Source organism: Littorina saxatilis, linkage group LG6 (genome assembly GCF_037325665.1).
Source record: "Littorina saxatilis isolate snail1 linkage group LG6, US_GU_Lsax_2.0, whole genome shotgun sequence".
Taxonomy (NCBI): domain Eukaryota; kingdom Metazoa; phylum Mollusca; class Gastropoda; order Littorinimorpha; family Littorinidae; genus Littorina; species Littorina saxatilis.
The window spans coordinates 54,706,315-54,727,041 of NC_090250.1; the positions used below are offsets into that span (position 1 = coordinate 54,706,315).

A 20,727-nucleotide genomic window follows, 5' to 3' on the forward strand; every position below is an offset into this window, starting at 1 on the left:
ACATATCTCAACATTGAAGGGGTCCTAGACCACAATATTTTGCAGGGAACTTAATTTAGCATGTCTCCAGCTGTTGGTAAAGCAATTAGCGTGTATAGTCATCGAGTACATATGGCTTTAAAGGTCTAATCATCGTCTCTGATGCATAAACAACATCTCATCTATACTATAACGTTTAGGGTCAATACTCATTGGTTGATCGCTAAAAATTCTTGTATTTTTAGAATTGTTGACTTTTTCCTGCCATCTTCTTGTTACAAAGGGTGACACTAAAAACATGATTTAATTGGAAGAGACTAGTCGTGGCTATACCAGTGCAATATGATATGTTCTGCGAGAAATCAGATTTCTGAATAACCATGTATTTTTTCTGTCTGCATTAAGTTGGCATCTGCTTATACACAAAAAAATATCAAGAAATAAGCAAAAACAAGAGCACCCAGAAATGTTTCCGTCGCGAATGGGTCTTGTTCAGGGCCAGAGTCACACTTTTCTGGCAATCAACTAGCTGTGCACACCATTCCTCTCCCTTGATGATCCTTGGGCCTGGCACGCCTCAAACTGGAATTCCAGATCTCGCATTGCCCATTTTCTTCTGCCTAGCCGGTGCTTTGGTCGGGGTATGTCTATCAGCACTCTTGCTGTCTGAAACATTGCCAAACAGGGTTCATTCTGTCAGTATTTATGGTAGTATTACATCTTCATGCAGGGTTCTCCACATATGTTGTCCGTTTGGGTTCAATGCCCCCAACTTCAACTTATAAAGGTGGTCATTTGGACCCACTGTAGTCATTTTCAGTGCAATACAGAACTCCCTCTGTGAATTCCCCGGTACACTTGTTTTTGTTCCTTTGGCTTCTATGGAGAGCTCTCCTAATGTTGATCAAATCGCACTCTGGAAACAAACCACCCACATAAAACTTAGCTTGGCTTCCCACATTCATTCTTGTTCAGATTTCAGAACACACGAACAGACGAAAAGTCAATTAAATCACTCAAGCTGTAAGGAACAGACACATCATAGTGATACTAGAAGCAGCATGTGTGAACAAATACATTCAACACCTTCCCATCTTCTTTACTGCGTACACACACAAAATATAACAAGAAAATTATTTTTAAAAAAAACTTACTCTGTGTTGAAATCCAGGGTATCCCAAGTTTTGTGTTGGGAAAGAAATCTCTGCAGTTGGTGTGCCATCAAGAAAGTGTAGAGAACAAACCCTTGCATCTTTTGCAGGTGAAAAAAGCTTGTGCCTTCCGTCTGCTGTTGTGTCTACACGGCTGATGAGTCGAATCCACTTTAATCTCGTTGTGCTGGTTTCTTCTTGTGTGTTGGATGCGGATGCAAGCTGTTGAAAACAGACAGATGCATATCAGATTTAACAATTTATGGCTCTACAAAGCAATTTTTATTGCTTTTTAATCACAGCCATGCTCTAACAACATGAAGTAAAACAAAAAAACAAGAAACGGAAACACTGACACAGAAAGTGAGCCAAATATTTTGACCTCATGCACAGCAGATTCAAACACTGCAGTGCAGTTTTTGTAACGTTCAAAGCTGTATAAATGCAGGTCTAGCTAAACGATTTTGTAATCATGCTATGGAATTTGCAGAAAAAAACAATAAATCGCATGAATGTCAGGCAATAAAATAAGTTGATCAAGAACTGTTACAGTGTTGCGCTTACCTGAACGGTGGTTGGCCACAGACTCGTGTGGAACCTGGTCGGACTGAATTTTGCAAAGTTTAGCTTTCCATTTTGAAGACGGTAGCTTCCGTTGTCACAATCAATCATCGGGCAGTGACATGCCATCGATAATCGCTGAACTTACATCGACAAAACAACAAAATAAACACAAGTGTCTGACTCGTCAGTCGCAGAACATACGCACAGCTGTGTTGCAGACGATTTGTTTCCTCGAAAAAATGACGCAGCCAATGAGAGGCGTCTGTGCGGTCACGTGATTTTCCTTCTTTGTTCCATGTAAACGTCGGAACTGTTTAGTGGTGTATTGTGCGTTCTCACGATCATTGAGGTCTGCATTCTGTTAATAACTTTGTTATTATCATTCTCCTCAAGCCTATCTGTCTAATAAGTCGAGCTAAAATGGGCTACGTTCAGCATTTGTACATTTCCTTCTGTGATGTGACTATTGGATGACGTCATCGAACCATCGTTGCCTAAGTTAATTTGAATGGAAGCTCGCGTCATCATAATTAGCGTAGGTTCCTAAATGGCAATGGCCTGTCCTCATTATTTTGTTCCGAGGTTGTGTTTAGGTGTCGACGTCACATGCGTCGCAGCGCCCTCTCTAAACATTAGCGAAACACGTGAAGAGGAACGACAGGTGGTGGTCGAATGGATACGACACTCCTTCAGTCGCCAGCTCTCTGGTAACGATGTCAGTACATGTACTCCCATAAACTGCAAATGTGCCTCACAAACTACGCTACAAAAATGCCTAATGGAGCACAGTTTGAACTCCAGAGAGGAGTTTGGTGAACAACTGGATTACACACTGTATTAAAGAGGTCTTGTGTTACCCAATTATTGGAAGTAATGGAAGATTTGACAAGAATCTTAGATGACAAAAATTGTATTGACATTGTTTATTTTGATTTTAAGAAAGCCTTCGACTCAGTGCCACATGAAAGACTCTCAGTTAAGCTGGAGTATTATGGAATAACTGGAAATGTCGTGCGATGGATTAGGGATTTTGGCCAACAGAAAACAGAGTCCGAGTGGGTAATGTGCATTCTGATAGTACAGATGTTTTAAGTGGCATCCCTCAGGGAAGTATTCTGGGGCCTGTTTTGTTTACAATCTTTATTAATGACCTACCGATACCAAAATTGTATGATGTACCCCAGCGATACCAAACAATACAAAATGACATTGATAATCTCCAGAAATGGTCAGATAAATGGAACTTGTATTTTAACGTATCTAAGTGTAAAGTCCTGCATATGAGCAAACATAATCCGAGACATGATTATTCAATGATGGTGAATGATGGTGAATGATGGTGAATGATGAAATGAAAACAGTTATGAAGTGTGAGGAGGAACAAGATTTGGGTGTAACATTTGACGATCACCTGAGTTTTGCCAAACATATTCAAAACATAATAAATAACGCGAATAAAATGCTTGGCATAATAAAAAGAACATTTTCCTATCTTGACAATGACACATTTACAACATTGTATAAAGAATTGGTTAGACCACATTTAGAATATGCCAACGTTATCTGGCATCTGTATCTAAAGCGTCAATCAGCCGCCCTTGAAAGGGCGCAAAGGAGAGCGACCAAGCTGGTTAAGGCCTTGAAAAACATGACATATGTTGAAAGACTACGGGTACAGAATACAGAATACAGAATACAGTATTTATTGAGCCAAGTGACATTACAAAACATTTAAAGCACAAGGAATTTCGCGTAGTGTTGGTAAAATCACGCACACACACACACCCACACACACACTGACACACACACACACACGCCCACACATACACTGACATTCACACCAACACACACACGCCCAAACTACAGCAGTCACGATCACACCATCACACGCAGGGCAGACATGAGGTAAAACAAATGACAATCATCTATTAAAAGAAAATGTACAAAGAGTGGTCTAAGATGCTGGTGGAAGGGTCTACACAGAATACAATTTTATAATCTAATGCATAGTTAGAACTAGCCCATCCCCTCATGAATAACTAGAATAATGCAGCTAAAGAAAATGTTGAACATTTGGAAATCAGGAATCACACATCAAAGTCCCACTCAACCCCCCCCCCTCCCCACCACCACCACCACCACTACCTAACACTGAGTCACAGGATGTGGTGAGCTCACCGCCAGCAGGATCACCGACTGCGAAGCTGCCCAACTGAGGGATGGGATGCGTTAAGGGAGGAAACAGCTTGGGGGAAGAAAGAGGTCTGGAGACGACGAGTGCGTGCCCCCAGGGATCGGAATCGACGACCTTAGGGCAGGCGCTCGAAGAGGGGATGGCCAGGGTGGGACTCGTCAGCCACAATTTTCTGGGCTCTGGACAGCATGCGCTTGGCATAGAGGGATGCTAGGGAGGGCAGCTCACAGCCGACGATCCTGCTAGCAGTGCGCACCACACGCTCAATCTCCCGACCCTTAAATCAAGAAGACTCAGAGGCGACCTGATACAGACCTATACAATCTTTCAGGGTATTGATAATGTCAAAGTCGAGTCTTTTTTCAATAAGTCTACCACTGATGCAACGAGAAAAAATACGGACAAAATCTTTATTGAATTTAGTAAAACTAATATCCGGAAACATTCCTTTTCTAACAGAGTTGCACCATCATGGAACACACTGTCTGATCTGATGTTGTGCACAAACTATTAACAATTTCAAAAATCTGCTGGACATACAAAAACTTATGACTGAGTCTCTTTATTTGTCTGATAATTGATATTGAGTAAATACGACTTTGAGCATGTTAATATAATGAGATGGGACGCGAAAAAAGCCGTGATGCTAATGGATACCAATCCAGTCCCTAACCACCACTACCACTAGTGTACTACTAAATGTTGCTTTTAAAATCAGCTGGGCTCTCAGAGTATCCTGCCAACGGCGGATGAAGACATGAGTTGATAATTCCTGATCATATTGATTGATGGTTTATTGTCATGTAATGATACATGCTGTGATCATCCGGCCGAGAGTTTATATGTGCGCTTCAGCTTCTTGATGATCGTGTATGCGCAGCTTTGCACTGCCGTTTTGTGTAGCTTCTTATTGTCCACAAAGCCGACACAATAGGCCAAAGAGAGTAGTCATTATGTTCCACGTAGGAGAGTTTAGCTACGCCTTCACAATAGAAAATTGCAGCCATTTTCGTGCAGTACAGTTTTGATTTAGCATATTCGCCTCAGTCACCACATCTAGCCACGTGTCAGTTGTCGCGGGTAAGAACTTATGCCGCCTTTTACGTAGACTTACCAAGACTGAGAATCAATAGGCAATGCCCGCCGATCAGTCTTCCCACTGTCATGTTCAATGTCTATATCCAGCTTGTCTTTGCAGAAGTCAGTGAAGATGACATGGTAGTTGTAACACGTGACAGCCCACGGCGATATAACGGTCTTTATGTTTCACTGGAATGTTCCCCACCATGATGAAAGTGAATGAGTTAAACGATGTCAATATCAGTACAGCACAAACATCGAGCCCCCCCCCCCCCCTCCGCCGGCCCCGGCCCTCACAGTGTGTGTGTGTTTGTGTGACAGTATGGGTGTGTGTGTGAGCGTGTTTGACGGTGTGTGTGTGTCAGTCAGTGTGTGTGTCAGTGCGTGAGTCAGTGTCCCTGTGTGTGTGTGTGTGTGTGTGTGTGTGTGACGGTGTGTGTGTGTACGGTGTAGTGTGTGTGTGTGTGTGTGTGACAGTGTGTGTATGTGTCAGTGTATGTGTGTGCGTCAGTGTATGTGTGTGTGTGTGTCAGTGTGTGTGTGTGTGTGTGTGTGTGTGTGTGTGTGTTTCTCAGCCGTGTGCGTGTGCGTGTGTGCGTGTGTGCGTCAGTGTGTGTGAACAACTGAATGCGACCCAAAACAGTTTGGCTAGCAAAGCCTCAGAAACTGATATTGTTGCTGGCTGATCCCGGCTGTTCGGCGTTGTTTGTTTTCTTTATTTTGTTGTTAATTGTTGTTGTGGTTTGTTAAATACTTTTTTTAGGCCGTCAGATTGACTAAATGTTTTGATACCGCTTCAAGGGATTTGTTTTCAGTCCAAAATACAAACAAATCTGTTCGCCGGTCAATGTGCGAAGGGAGACAAGCCAGAGTAACTTGCATGAAAGGGTATAGTCGGAGATACACTTGTTTGCTTCCCTTGATTCAGTCACAAGAAACTGTAGCCCTGCGCGCGCGCACGCGCGTGTGTGTGTGTGTGTGTGTGTGCGTGCGTGAATGTATGCACCCAAAATGCTTGACTTAAATAAGAAGGAAATGACTATGCTGATTTCAAAGGCTGAGTGCATGTGAAAAGCAGTTTCTTGCCTCTTGCTGAGACTTTGCTATGTCAGGAAACAAACACAACACATGCATAATTATGCAGCGTATGTGCGGTGCGGGCGATGTAAAGCCTGCTGTTCTTACAATGGAGTAGGTGTGTGTGTGTGTGGTTTGTTTTTATTAGGGGTTTGCATTGACAATTAATTTGTTTAATATGTACAATGTATTCGTAAAAAGTAAAAGTTTAATTTTTGTTGTAGCTGTTATTTAAACAGAAAAATCTAGTTGTTTTTAAAATTCTGCTAGTGAACAAAATAGTCTTTTCTTTGTTTTCAAAATTGCAGATGTCAATTTCACACACACACATACGAACACAACTTTTCTGTCTGTTACTTAAATAATGTAGTGATAATATTGTAATGTGTGACCACTTAAGGCAATGAGCGGCAGTAAAATTAAACTTGGAGAATACATGGAATAACCTAGTTTTCTGAGTAGTTATTGAAGAGACTTATGCAAATAAATGGAAAGCATTTAAATACTAATAGACACAGACTGCCGTTGCTATGGAAACAGCCACCATATTGGATTTCTAGGAAACGGTTTTACAGCAACATAAATCAGACATGCACAATATTTGGCACAAGGATACACATGACTTGTATCTGCAATCATATAGAACGATATTTTTACTAAAGACTACAGTTGAATTTAAATTAATTTTTGTAATAAGGATTAATGAATTTCTTACTGCATATTCATTAATCTTTATTTCAAAAATTAATTTAAATTATCTGTATTTTTTTGTCAAAATATCGTTCTATATGATTGTAGATAAACGTCTTGTGTATCTTTGTGCCAAATATTAAGCATTTCTGATGTAAGATGTTGCTGTAAAACAGTTTCCTAGAAATCCAATATGGCGCTGTGTATGCCAGTTTCCATAGCGACGGCAACCTATGTCCTTTAGTTTTCGCAATTTTTTCATTTCTTTATACAAGTCACTTCAATAACTACCCAGAAAACTAAGTTACTCCATGTATTTTCCATGTTTCATTTTGGTCATTCTAGTGCCGCTCATTGCCTTAAAACAATGAAGTATGTACCACTTGCACCTTCAAGACAGAGGCACGGAAAACGTTTGTTTCTCTCTCACACAATACGTGAACACAAGTTTCTTATTCTGTGATTTATTTGTACGATATCAAATGCATCAATGCACAAAACTATTTCTTCACAACTTCAAGGGCAGACCTTAACTCACAATGACATTGACTTTAAATGTCCTTGACATTGGCTTTCAATTCCCTTGACATTGACTTTAAATGTCCTTGACATTGGCTTTCAATTCCCTTGACATTGACTTTAAATGTCCTTGACATCGGCTTTCAATGCCCTTGACTTTGACTTAAATGTCCTTGACATTGGCTTTCAATGCCCTTGACATTTACATTCAACGCCCCAACATTGCCAGCTTTCTTATAAAACTTTAATGAACTTTGAAAAACAGAATTTTTATATTACATGTACATGACAAAGACAGCTGTTTTTGTATAAAATGAGAAAAGCCAAATATATATATATGCACACAGCATGGCACAGCCACTCATACCTCACAAACTCCTGTCCAAACTTTATAGTTTCATTTACACTAAATCACATTAAAAATCATACTGACTTGTCAAAATTGAAGCATTATTACTACAGAAGTACAAACAACAGTAAAATGACAGGTGTAATTTTGACTCCCATGTGATGTCTGTTTTGACGATTTAAAAACACAACAGGTAATTCATTCTGTCACACTTGAAGTAAATGTTTTCAGTCAGGGAGTCACACACACACACACACACACACACACACACACACACACACACACACACACACACACACACACACACACACACACACACACACACACACAAAATTACATCCATATGTTCCAACATGCAAATCATTAATTATACAATGAACAGACAAACAGCTGCAACTTTGTTTTAAAAATCTTTTGGACACAGCAAAATAATATGCAGTCTATTTCTCTAACACACGCACACACACACTCTACCTCTCTCTGTATGCTGATTTAAGAAACAGAAATAAAATATTTTGTGTCACTGTTTGTGCACACACTCAGATCTCCGCTTCAAATTCGCTTTAAACATTTTGTCTTGCAAAAACAATTTATATACACAGAACAAAACATTTTAAGGACATTTCGATTTCACAATGTCAACTGTGCACACACGCACACACACACACACACACACACACTATCATAAATACAAAATAAACTAAACAAAAGCTAAGGTAAGCACCATAATCAAATGAACTTTAAACTTATTCCAAATCAAAAATAAAAAGATCAAGAAGAATTTGTGCAGCAAAATATTACGGTGCCTGTTTTTTTTTAAGTAAGGAGAACATGGAGGTGGGTAGATCTAAAGGAATACTTCTGCAGAATTCTCAGCAAACTGCTACTAGCAAAATAGAACTAATCAAAAATCTAGCAAATGTGTGATAATTTACATAAATGCAATGTCTGAACAAGCATGAAAAAGTCAAAGTTAGGTAAATCAACTAAAACATAATTACCAAACATTCTCACAACCGTTGGATCCCTATAAGGATGAGATACTTAATGAGATCTACTTTAATTTCTGCAATAAAAAAGTATATGATTTTTTATTACCTGCACCATATGCATAGTAGGTTTGCTTAGCATACATGAACAAGCAAAAGCATGGCAACACAAGGTAGTTAGACATGTTCACATTTGTTCCTTGTTGTTAGAACGCCTCTATGCTTCTCTGACTCTATTCATTCAACTGTCAAAGTGAAAAAGAAAACATTTGATCAAAGCTCACATCTTATATTTCATTCCTCTTTTTTCATGTGCACAAACACTGTTAACACAATCTTACAATCACAACCTCATAATTCACCTCACTATCAATCATACATTTGCATGAGTTTGTAAGATCAGTTGAATTTATGGCAGTTAAAAAATCAAATTCCTAGATACAAAACATGTTCTACACACACACAAAACCTTGTCATTTTTAATCAGGTTTGATTCTCATAAAACAGTACCACCTGGTGGGGCAAGAACACATCATTTTGTGCCATATGTGAGATAAGACTTGTATCAATCTAACAAAAGGACTAAAAATATGCCAAATCTAAAAATCTAACATTTATTACAACAATTAAGAAGAAAAAGAAGAAGTAAAGAGATCCTTTTGTGAGCAAGCCTCAATACCTGTCATCTTACTTGACCTTTAGCACTCCAGATTCCAAACAAACTTAGAGACTGCGTTAAAAGTCTTGAGAAAAAATTCCGCATAGTTTCTAAGGTTCAGAAGCTTCTGTGCGGCTAAAAGTCGTAATTATCACCAAGCAAGCACAACCAAGGTCAAAAAAGGATCATTCTCTAAAAAAACGTTGACCAAGAAAGCTCAGACAACATCCACAGAAGTGACCACGACCTGCCTTCCGACAGAAACAAACTGCTGAGCACAGGCCACGGTTTGACGTCAGTCAAGGATGACATCACAAGGTTTTCAATGTATCTGCCACACACGTCTTTCCTGAGTTACACACACACACAGGTACATCTATTTTTTTGCTACACATCAGCGATAGTGACAAGTAACTTTTCATCATGTCGTCCCACAACATGACTTAACTTCAATTTAATTACTTTCACTTGTCTATCTTGATTTAAGTCTTGGTTAGTCGATCATTGTACACTTTGGTCTAACAGCAGAAATGCTGCCTAGAACAGCAAGAAAAGACAATCTTTTGAGGGGTGGGGGAGGGGTGTGTGCAAGAGACCTCTATCAATACCCTACATGGCCTCGTCCTCGCAAAAGTGTCACAAAGCTGTATGCCCATAAAGTCTGGTTTGCAAAGAAATTTAGTTGTTTTGTTATCAGTGTGAAGCTTACTTACTAATGTTGTGCAGAGGTGACCAGATCTAACGTCAATGCACAAACATTTAACACAACAATTCTTGATGGACTTCTACTACAGACGGGACTGTTGAACTACTACAGACGGGACTGTTGAACTACTACAGACGGGACTGTTGAACTACTACAGACGGGACTGTTGAACTTCTTGCAAAAAGTTTAAAAAATTCTCCCCTTTTTGTTTTCCTCTGTGTGTGTTGCTATAGTTGCTTATTTTGATTTGCTTTTGACGCTACTCCATGAACATTTCTGCCAGTGTCGTAGAGAGAGACTGTCGTTTTCTGGCACCGTCACCGTCCTGTGTTTGATGTCCTTTCACCATGACATGAATCACACACTACTCCCCTCTCTCTCTGTAACAAACCTGTGTGTGAAAGTGTGAATCTCTCTATCACACCTGTGTGTGAAGGTGTGACGGTAGACAGGGGGAGTTCTCATCGTTATCAATGTCATCGTCATCATCGTCGTCATCATCGTCACTGGCGTTGATCTCAGAGTCTTCAATCTCACACAGGCCGGAGATGTCTGAGCAGGAAGCGTTGGACGTGTATCCCCCCACGCTCATGGACATGTCGTCTATGTAGGAGGTGCGTGAGGGGGGTTCCACGTCTGTGGCGTACTCCCCGCTGGTCACGTAGCCAGGGGACAGAAAGACGCGGCCTGGAGGCTGCCTGCGAGCCGTTCGTTCAGCGACACTCTGAGCGACCGCGGCGTCCACCTCGTTGTTCTGTTCGTCGCTAAGATTACCGTTCTCTTCCTCCGTCATCACGCCGCCCATGCTGTCCGTGTCGAAGTTGTGGCCGTAGTACGGCAGGTACTGGTCCGGGTGAACGTTTAGGTTCTGGGGCAGCTCGTAGCTGTCGTTCAAGTCTCTCAGCGACAAAAGCTGGTCGTAGCTCGGCAGGTCAGCGTAGTCCGGTGGCATGTCCTCGCGATCGTCAAGCTCGTTCTCCGTCTCGCCCACGTACTCTGAGTCGGTCATAGAGTCGGGGTCGTGGATGGCGCTGATGCCAAAGGTCATGTGATCCAGCGCGGAGGCCGTGGCTGCGGCCAGGGTGGGGACGCGCTCGTTGCTGTCGTAGCTCGGCGGAGAGGAGGAGGCGGAGTCTAACACCTCATTGGCTGGGATCTCGCTGATGTTGGGGAGGGAGGGGCGGGGAGCCCAGTCGGACGTGTCCCAGTGGTACCCTGCAACAGTGTCAGTTTGTGTTGTTAATCATAGTACAAAGATCTAGAAACAAATAGACTGCTAACGTTATCAAATTCACAATCAAACAACAAGAATGGTAGGTATATCATTTCTTTCTTTCTTTTCTTTATTTGGTGTTTTACGTCGTTTTCAACCACGAAGGTTATATCACGACGGGGGAAGGGGGCAGATGGGATAGAGCCACTTGTCAATTGTTTCTTGTTCACAAAAGCACTAATCAAAAGTTTGTTCCAGGGGCTTGCAACGTAGTACAATATATTACCTTACTGGGAGAATGCAAGTTTCCAGTACAAAGGACTTAACATTTCTTACATATTGCTTGACTAAAATCTGTACAAAAATTGACTATATTCTATACAAGAAACACTTAACAAGGGTAAAAGGAGAAACAGAATCCGTTAGTCGCCTCTTACGACATGCTGGGGAGCATCGGGTAAATTCTTTCTCGTCCCAACCAATATGGGACTCCCCCTAACCCGAGGGGGGTAGGTATATAATTGGAACGTTTATTATTGAAAAAACAAAACATTAATTACTAGTACGTCGACTTAAGGTCTTTGATGTAGACAGACACACGGGCGGGGATGTAGCTCAGTCAGGGCAGGGATGTAGCTCAGTCAGGGCGGGGATGTAGCTCAGTCAGGGCGGGGATGTAGCTCAGTCAGGGCGGGGATGTAGCTCAGTCAGGGCGGGGATGTAGCTCAGTCAGGGCGGGGATGTAGCTCAGTCAGGGCGGGGATGTAGCTCAGTCAGGGCGGGGATGTAGCTCAGTCAGGGCGGGGATGTAGCTCAGTCAGGGTGGGGATGTAGCTCAGTCAGGGCGGGGATGTAGCTCAGTCAGGGCGGGGATGTAGCTCAGTCAGGGCGGGGATGTAGCTCAGTCAGTAGCGCGCTGGATTTGTATCCAGTTGGCTGCTGTCTCAGCGTGAGTTCGTCCCCACGTTCGGCGAGAGATTTATTTCTCAGAGTCAACTTTGTGTGCAGACTCTCCTCGGTGTCCGAACACCCCCGTGTGTACACGCAAGCACAAGACCAAGTGCGCACGAAAAAGATCCTGTAATCCATGTCAGAGTTCGGTGGGTTATAGAAACACGAAAATACCCAGCATGCTTCCTCCGAAAACGGCGTATGGCTGCCTAAATGGCGCGGGGTAAAAAACGGTCATACACGTAAAATTCCACTCGTGCAAAAAAACAGGAGTGTACGTGGGAGTTTCAGCCCACGAACGCAGATGAAGAAGACAGACAGACAAACACTTATGACACATAAAGAACTTATCTGAAGATCGTATGGGTCGCTTTACCTCGCTGCCATTTTGCAAGTGAGCCACACGATCTTGAGATACGTTCTTCATCTGTTTCATAAGTGTTTGTCTGTCTTCTTGAAAGGCCTTCAGTGGACGTACAGTCAATGTAACGTTTAATCCTGCTACAATACATGTATAACGCAGTGTGCAATGTGAATCGTGCTACACAAACTGTGCATTCTTCAGTACAGAAATATACTGAAATTTGCATTTTGATACTCTATAATTGTTAGCTGGAATGTGAGTTTTATAGTCATACAGAATAGTGGTACAACTGTGACACATTACATCTTACCCATTAAACTAACTTTGGTTCATTATCGTGATAAAAGTTAAAAAAAAATCATCTACACAAAATAAGGTTGTATGTTTTTGATAAAGACAAAGCTGCAATGAAACATAACGTTACAATTTACCTTTCCGTACTTAAAGACAATCAAACTATATTAATAGAAATAAATGAAGGTTACATCATTATCCTCCTGACACTGAACAGAAAAAGAATACTGTACGGAACCCTTTTTGCTGCAAACAAAATAACCAGTCAGCTGAATTACTCCACACAAGAAAACTGTCACCATTACAAAGAAGCTGACTTTGAGAACCTCCAGCTTTGTGCGAAAATGTAATCAAAATTTTTTTTTTTAAATGAAAGAAAACCCTTTGTTGAAAATTGTGGTGATGTAAACCCAAAATCCCAAAGCGGAATCTGCTACTTAATTATTCCACAGCAATTTTCACCTGAGCAAAATACAGTCCTGGCCAAGCGTGTTGTGTATTTACAAAAACACAAAAAATAAAAAATAAAAACAAAAAAGGATAGCTTGGTAGGAGGCGACGTTTGCTCTGCATTCCACTGGTTGTCTAGTCTATAATATAACATGCACACAACATGCAGAGTATGCACATCTGACAGCATTCAGTATTCTGCTGTATAGTATGGGGGAACAGAAAAAATCCTTGTGCTGTGCACTCTGAAAAAATCCCTTTAGCAGGGATGATAAACTTAACTGTAAATTGCTTAACAGAGACTAGACACGTTAATGTAACTGTGAATTGCTAAGAGAGAGAGACAAGACAAGACAAGACAAGACAAAATCTTTATTATTGAGGGTAATAGATAAGCATAGATTCATAAGGGTATATGCTAGTGTACCATGTTCCTAATGATCTGAACATTCTCCTTATATCTTGTGAAAAATCCTTTCCGCACATGTATTCCTTTCAAGTTTCCATCAAGAAGGCTCTTATTTGCTGAATAAAATGCTAATAAGACGGAAACGATTCTCAAGAGTGTGCACTAAAGATTCACAAGTTTTTAATGAAAATATGTCTGCCCAGATATCAAATTGTGTAACCCCTAATCAATTTTTATTAGTATTTTCAATGTAAAATGAGCTAGGACCTGTGTAATAAAGGTTGTGTCCATGCAGGATGTGCAGGATGATACTGAAGAATGAATACAAGGGTGGGTGTGGAGTATGCTCAGCAATACTTGATACAAGTTTTGTTACAACACAATATTGCATTCTGTTGTTGGTGTTACTAGTTTTGTTGTCATTGTCATTTATTTATCTGATATCAGCCACATGCATTTTTTGAGTCTCTCTTAATTTTGTATATACAGTGTACTAATTGTTAGTTGATCTGAATGTTCCTGTTTTCATATCATACATATATTCAATCCATATACACCTCATGTTAACAGCATTTAATTTCTTCTTTAACTCATTGTCTCCCAGGTACGGATAAATCCGTACCCATTCATTTGGCTCTATCTGACCAGGCACGGATATATCCGCTCAGACTGTTAGCTTCAGTCGCTTCCTGTAACGTCGATCTAACGCCTGCATTCCAGCGTGTTGATACACAGTTTATACACAGTTACTACAATTGTATGACCTGCTGCAGCACAGCTGGTCTCGGCTAGGAAAACCTTGGTCAACATAGGTGGGGTAGAAAGTGTTAAGAACCCTGAAAGGAATGTAGTATCCATACCGCCATAAGAATGGAAATCTGAAACTTTTGACATGATCAAGTGCAGAGCATAATCATATTCAAAATTATGCAAACAGTCAAACCCTGCATCTAGCCACTGTAACCCTTTGATGATCAAAATAAAACAAACAAGAAAGGTATGTTATTGGAAAATTTAATTTATGACAATACAAAACATTATGTTGTCCTTGTAAAAAAAAAAAGTGTAAACAAAAATTTAAAAAACAAGAAGAGCAAACGCTCGATCGAGTCACTTTCGCAGTTCTGAATATTATATGAGGCATCAGATGGACAGGAAGAAATTGCTATTCACAACACAATGAGTCACGTTCACATAAAATTTGAGCCCGGTCACTTTTATAGTTTCCGAGAAAAGCCCAACGTTAAGTTGTGTGTTGCCGAACAGAAAAGGCTAGTTATCTCCCTTGTTTTTCTGATAACGTTCGTAAAAGGCTACAGATGTAAATACTTTGATGTAAAGAATAATCCTACAAAGTTTCAATCACATCCGATGAACTTTGTCAAAGATATAAAATGTCTAATTTTTCCTTTGACGCTGACCTGTGACCTTGAAAAAGGTCAAAGGTCAACGAAACCATCGTTAAAGTGTAGAGGTCATTGGAGGTCACGACTAAACAAAATATGAGCCCGATCGCTTTGATAGTTTCCGAGAAAAGTCCAACGTTAAGGTGGTGTCTACGGACGGCCGGCCGGATGGATGGCCGGCCGGCCGGACAGACTAACACTGACCGATTACATAGAGTCACTTTTTCTCAAGTGACTCAAAAAATTACAAAAATAAAATGTCGAAAAAAACGAAAACAAAAAACAACAACATTATGTTCTGAACAGGTAACGGTTTGTATTGTCATAAATTAAACATTCCAATAACATAACTTTCTTGTTTTTTGTGTGTTTAATAACTCCCAAGTAGCCAAGACTTAAGCTACCACACAGTCACCCCAGTCAAAAGACAACATGTCAGTGCCGCTGTCACAGTGATGGACAGACTCAAACAATTGCCTGTACACCAACTACATACAAGGAAGTGTTAGGTGTGTTTAAGGTTTTAAAGTGTCGAGTGAGACCCACTATGGGGTCATCATTAGTTGTGCACAGTTTAATATAACTGGTTTGAAGTTTTCCTACGTGCCTCATGCTTAGCAATTGCTTTCTGACCCTTATAGGGTCATAATTGGTTGTGCTTATTCAGAATGTTAATTTATGCAAAGTTTACATAACGGGTTCAAAGTTTTGTAATGTTTCATCAGTTGCTTACTGATCCCCATAAGGTCATCGCTTAATTTGTGCTTACTGAGAATGTTACTGATCCCCATAAGGTCATCCGTTAATTTGTGCTTACTGAGAATGTTACTGCCCATTTTATAGATCAGGTGCTCGTTAGGCGGAAACAAAATTTAGTCTGTTTACAGTAACATAGGCAAAAAAAATAGGGTCGGTAGGTCGGGAATTTTTTTTTAATCTATTTTGTTTTCTCCAAAAAAACATATTTTTAAGTTATTTTGCCAAAAAACAGATTTTTTTTCCCAAATGCCCCCAAAAAGTCTAGGGTCGCGCAAAAAAATAGAGTCGGTCGGGATACCGTAAACAGACTATTTTTTTGTTGTTGCCTTATTCAGTGCTCTGAATTACTCACAAAGGGTAATTGAGTTGTGCTTCGAGTAATTCAGAACGGTTAATACAAAGATTACTTTACTGGTTCAACACTTTGTTGCGCATTATTAAGTGCGTACTGGTCTTAAAAGGGTCATCAGTTGTGCTTAATTAAATGAGTACTGGTTCATAATCAGTTGTGCTTTAAATTAGAAGTTAATGCCGAGTTTACACGACTGGTTGCACATCATCAAATCACTGACCCTTATCGGGCAGCTGAACCGTGGCGAGCAAACCCCAGGTGGGGTCGCTGAGCTGTGACCAGGTGTGAAAGGGGGGAGGGGGTGTGTGGGAGGGGGAGGTGTTACCTGGCATCTGCTTCACCCACACCTCTGAAAAAGTGTCTCACAAAATGTTATGATTTTTTTGGTTGAAGTTGGCGTGAGTCCAAACAAACGGCTCCACAACTTCTTTCCTGTCTTTCTGGTTTTTTTTTAATGAGTTACTTTTATCTTCTTACTCTTTTTGTCTTCTTACTCTTCTTATCTTCTTAATTACTCTGATCTTCTTACTTTTCTTCCTCTTCTTCATTACTCTTCCTATTTTCTTACTCTTCTTATATTCTTCTTTAATTCCGACCCAGGCCAGAAAACCCTTCAGCTAGTCGATCAGATATTGCGCCTCTAATCTGACCAGGATGTGAGGCAACAGAAGTAAACTTGATTTGTCTATTGTATGTAACTTAAATTACCTCTTCAAGTGTGTGTAAGTTAGTGTGTGTGTGTGTGTGTGTGTGTGTGTGTGTGTGTGTGTGTGTGTGTGCGTGTGTGTCACTGTGTGTGAGTGTGTGAGTGTGTGTGTGTGTGTGTGTGTGTGTGAATACATGTGTGTGTGTGTGTGTGAGTGTGATTATGCATGTGCGTGTGTGTGTGAATGCATGTATGTGTGTGTGTGTGCAATAATAACGGTTGCTTTTTAAATCTTGTTTGCATCAATCACTGCCTGTATAAATCCAGTGTGACAATGATAAAACTCTCTAACACCTAGAGAGAAGATGAGAACATGCCCAAGACACTGACAACAATGAAGTCCACTTTATCTGATGCGTTTACAAAACATCAAGACCAAGTCCATGATGCAGACACAGACACACACGATGAGGACATGAACCACTCAGCATCAAATCATACAGCGAGAGTATCATAGGGGTACGACATACATTCTTGTTTCGCTTTGTTCTCTCAATTCCTCATCATGCACGATACATGCGGTCGGGGTTTAGCTTGTTTAAATATATACAGGCATACACGCTGCCTGCAGGATTTTGCTTGATATGGTCTAGTAAACAGACTGTACATGAGACATTCAGGGGGTAAGGGACATCGATGAATAAGCTATGGGAAATGCAACCGGTTGAACAGTAAGCCAGGGCATTGTCAATAAAAACAAACACCACAATCAAAACATTTTTGAAAGAAAAGAGAAAAATACGAAAAGAAGAAAACAGAATGACAAAATACTGTGCAGCAACTCCCATTAAGAAAAATAAAACAGAATGTTTGTGCTCAAAACAAACCACAAAACAAACCACAAAACATAAGGGAAAATTTGCTTGAAAGTTGACCGAATAAAAAGAAGAAAACACTACAGAGAAAAAACAAACAAACAAACAAACAAACAAGCAACAAGGAAAATTAAAGCAAAAATAAAAATAAAATTAAAGTATCAGGTGGGGAAAAGGTTTGACTAATAGAAGGGACTGAGCATTCACAGGCACTCTGTACATCAGTAACGTTAAGCCATCTACACTTGGTACAACATCCAGTCGTGAACCAAATAAGGATGCAGTAAGTGAGAGATACAGAAACGCTAGGCATGTAAGTGGACCCGGTTTGTCACAACCATTCTACCTTTCTTCTTGCCACGCCACACTGCAGAGCAAGCGAGAACAGAAAATCAGAGTAAATGTAATTATAAGTTGACCGAAAATCAGAGTAAATGTAATTACAAGTTGACTGAAAATCAGAGTAAATGTAATTACAAGTTGACCGAAAATCAGAGTAAATGTTATTATAAGTTGACCGAAAATCAGAGTGAATGTAATTATAAGTTGACCGAAAATCAGAGTAAATGTAATTACAAGTTGACTGAAAATCAGAGTAAATGTAATTACAAGTTGACCGAAAATCAGAGTAAATGTTATTATAAGTTGACCGAAAATCAGAGTGAATGTAATTATAAGTTGACCGAAAATCAGAGTGAATGCAATTTTAAATTAACTGTTTTTAATTCTGTCACAGGTGAACGTGATGAATTTGATTGATTTCAAACTGCAAAAAAGTGAGAAGAACAAATAAACTTAAATGTAAAAAAGTTGAAACTTATTAGCACTTTCAAATGTGTAAATGTTGACTTAAAACTGTATAAAATTGTAGAAAAAGAAGAGGAAAAAAAATGAGTACTATCATATGATTAGCAAAAGCTACGAGATGAAAACTAGTGCCCGGGCTTTAAGTTATTTTATAACCTGAATCATAGACTGAGTGAATATTGATTCAACACAAATATAAAATGCTCTGATTTTGTGAATATATAGTTACAAATAGACATAAACGTTTTTAAAAATGCAACATTTATTAGATGAATGGTGAATCAGACAAGGCATGAACTGAAGTGTGTATACAATGACCTCTGTCTCAGACCAAAGCTAATGACTTCTACCACTACCATGACTGCACAAGTGTATATGAGATATTCTAACATATGTTACACTTCATGACATGAAAGAAAATTATTCTGAACATCCTGTAGATGTAAAAAAAAACTTAAGACATTCCATATTGAACAAAAGGTATATACTCCTAATAATGGAAGCTGGTAATTATTGTAATGACTTTACGGATGGAATAAAAATTGTGAGACTATCTATGTAGCAGTGACTGGCAAATTCTGAGAAAAACTCCGCTTGCAAATACTCATTGTGATGACTTAATGGAACGAGACTGAGAAGAAGATGAGGGTTTCAAGTGGAATTAGTGAATGCATGAAGGGAGGGAAGGGGGGGGGGGGGGGGGGGGGGAGGGGTGGAAAAAGGGTCTGGGAAGATCAATCATTGGTAGGTGTTAACTTTTTGTCCAGCTTTTAAAACCACATGCTCACAACTTTCATAACACACACTGTCAACTGATAAAAGGCAAACTCATCTTTATAAAGCTAAGAAAATGACAAGTCAGGCTTTAAAGGCTGCACACAGTAAGCAATAACGAATCCATAACAGTAACTGAATGAATGAGGTACAGAAAAAGAAGCAACTCCTGCACTGATTTGAATGGAAGTTAAAAGAAACAGAACGGAAAAAATAACAAATAAATGTCAAGCATCATAAGCAGCCATTAAATTCATTTCTGTGCATTTTCATACCACATGTGAAATCTGCCTTATAAATCTACCACTTGTATCACACACACACACCCACACACACACCAATAATAGAACAAAGGCAAGTTGTATGTTAACCTCACAGACCAACAGCTGTTTGGGGGCAACAAGAGGAACAGGGAGGGGACAAGGGTGAGAGAAGGAGGAGGGGGGGGGGGGGGCAGGAAGACAGACAACGTCACAGTTACCAATCCTTCCACAACATGACCACTTTACACTGGACTCAAACATTCAGTATGGGGATGAAATTCATGTCAAATTTATTCTGCGACCGCTGAACACACTGTGTGGCACTAGCTGAGTGCAAAGACGTTCCCACTTCAGGTTCTGACAGCGGACATAATTTCAAACCCCTTAACATTTTCTGCAACTCCAGTACAGAAGCTTGAACACAATATACAGTGGAACCCCCCTTTTAAGACCCCCCTCCCCCACCAATTTAAGACTTCCTCCTTTTCAAGAGCTAGCTTTTTCTGATTTTTTGTCTATTAATTAAGCTCTGTAAATGTTCCCCATCAAGTGCCGACTCAACAAAATGTGCATCCTTTGTAGCTAACAAAGATGTGGAAACATTCACACACAGAGAAGGATGCTGACACACTAGTACAAGTCTCTAGCCAAACTCAGTCTCTAGCCAAACTCAATCTACGGAGGGCTGCAAAGAACTAATATAGGGGTTATTGACGCTTAAACACCGACCTTTCACGACACTTCTACAGGGCTGCAAAGAATGGCTTACAGATAAATCTACATTGCTTATCATCACAGTGTACTGGGTGAAATCCCTACATGATGGGAAATGTCCAGTGTTGTGTGATTCCCGCCTTACCGTTGAGATCGTCCTCCGATTCGGAGACGGGCAGACTGCTAATGGAGCTGGCATCGGCAGCGTTGCCCATGGCAGCACGACCCAGGGGGCGGTTGTTCAACATTGGGGAGTGGAGCCCGGGCATGTGTTTGGCCAGGTTGTCTCTGTGCTTATCGTCTGGGGGACAGACATCAAACAAAATGATACACCATACCATACTATCACCACAGAATTGATTAAACTACAGAGTGGTGAGGCTACAGAGAACACGCAGCAAAACAAAAGCTGTGATGTCCAGATACTTTCACTGATCAGATAAAGCGTTTCCACCAATACAAATTAAATCATTTTTTACAGCAATAATGAAATA

The 20,727-nt window shown here is 40.3% G+C and overlaps 2 protein-coding genes across 2 annotated transcripts in view; both read right to left on the bottom strand.

Annotated features, from left to right (window-relative positions):
* Window positions 1–2,308, bottom strand: part of LOC138969538 (RING finger protein 150-like) — a 33,767-nt gene extending 31,459 nt beyond the window's left edge. The window contains exon 1 of the mRNA XM_070342367.1: window positions 2,253–2,308. The gene's annotated coding sequence lies outside the window, so the exon portion shown is untranslated. The remainder of the gene's footprint in view (window positions 1–2,252) is intronic.
* A 4,875-nt stretch (window positions 2,309–7,183) lies between these two features.
* The window catches only part of LOC138969549 (protocadherin Fat 1-like), a gene marked incomplete in the record, with an annotated part of 182,665 nt that continues 169,121 nt past the window's right edge, over window positions 7,184–20,727 (bottom strand). Inside the window, 3 exon segments of the mRNA XM_070342375.1 lie at window positions 7,184–11,171; window positions 18,022–18,042; window positions 20,379–20,534. Coding sequence (XP_070198476.1) covers window positions 10,375–11,171; window positions 18,022–18,042; window positions 20,379–20,534 — 974 coding nt within the window.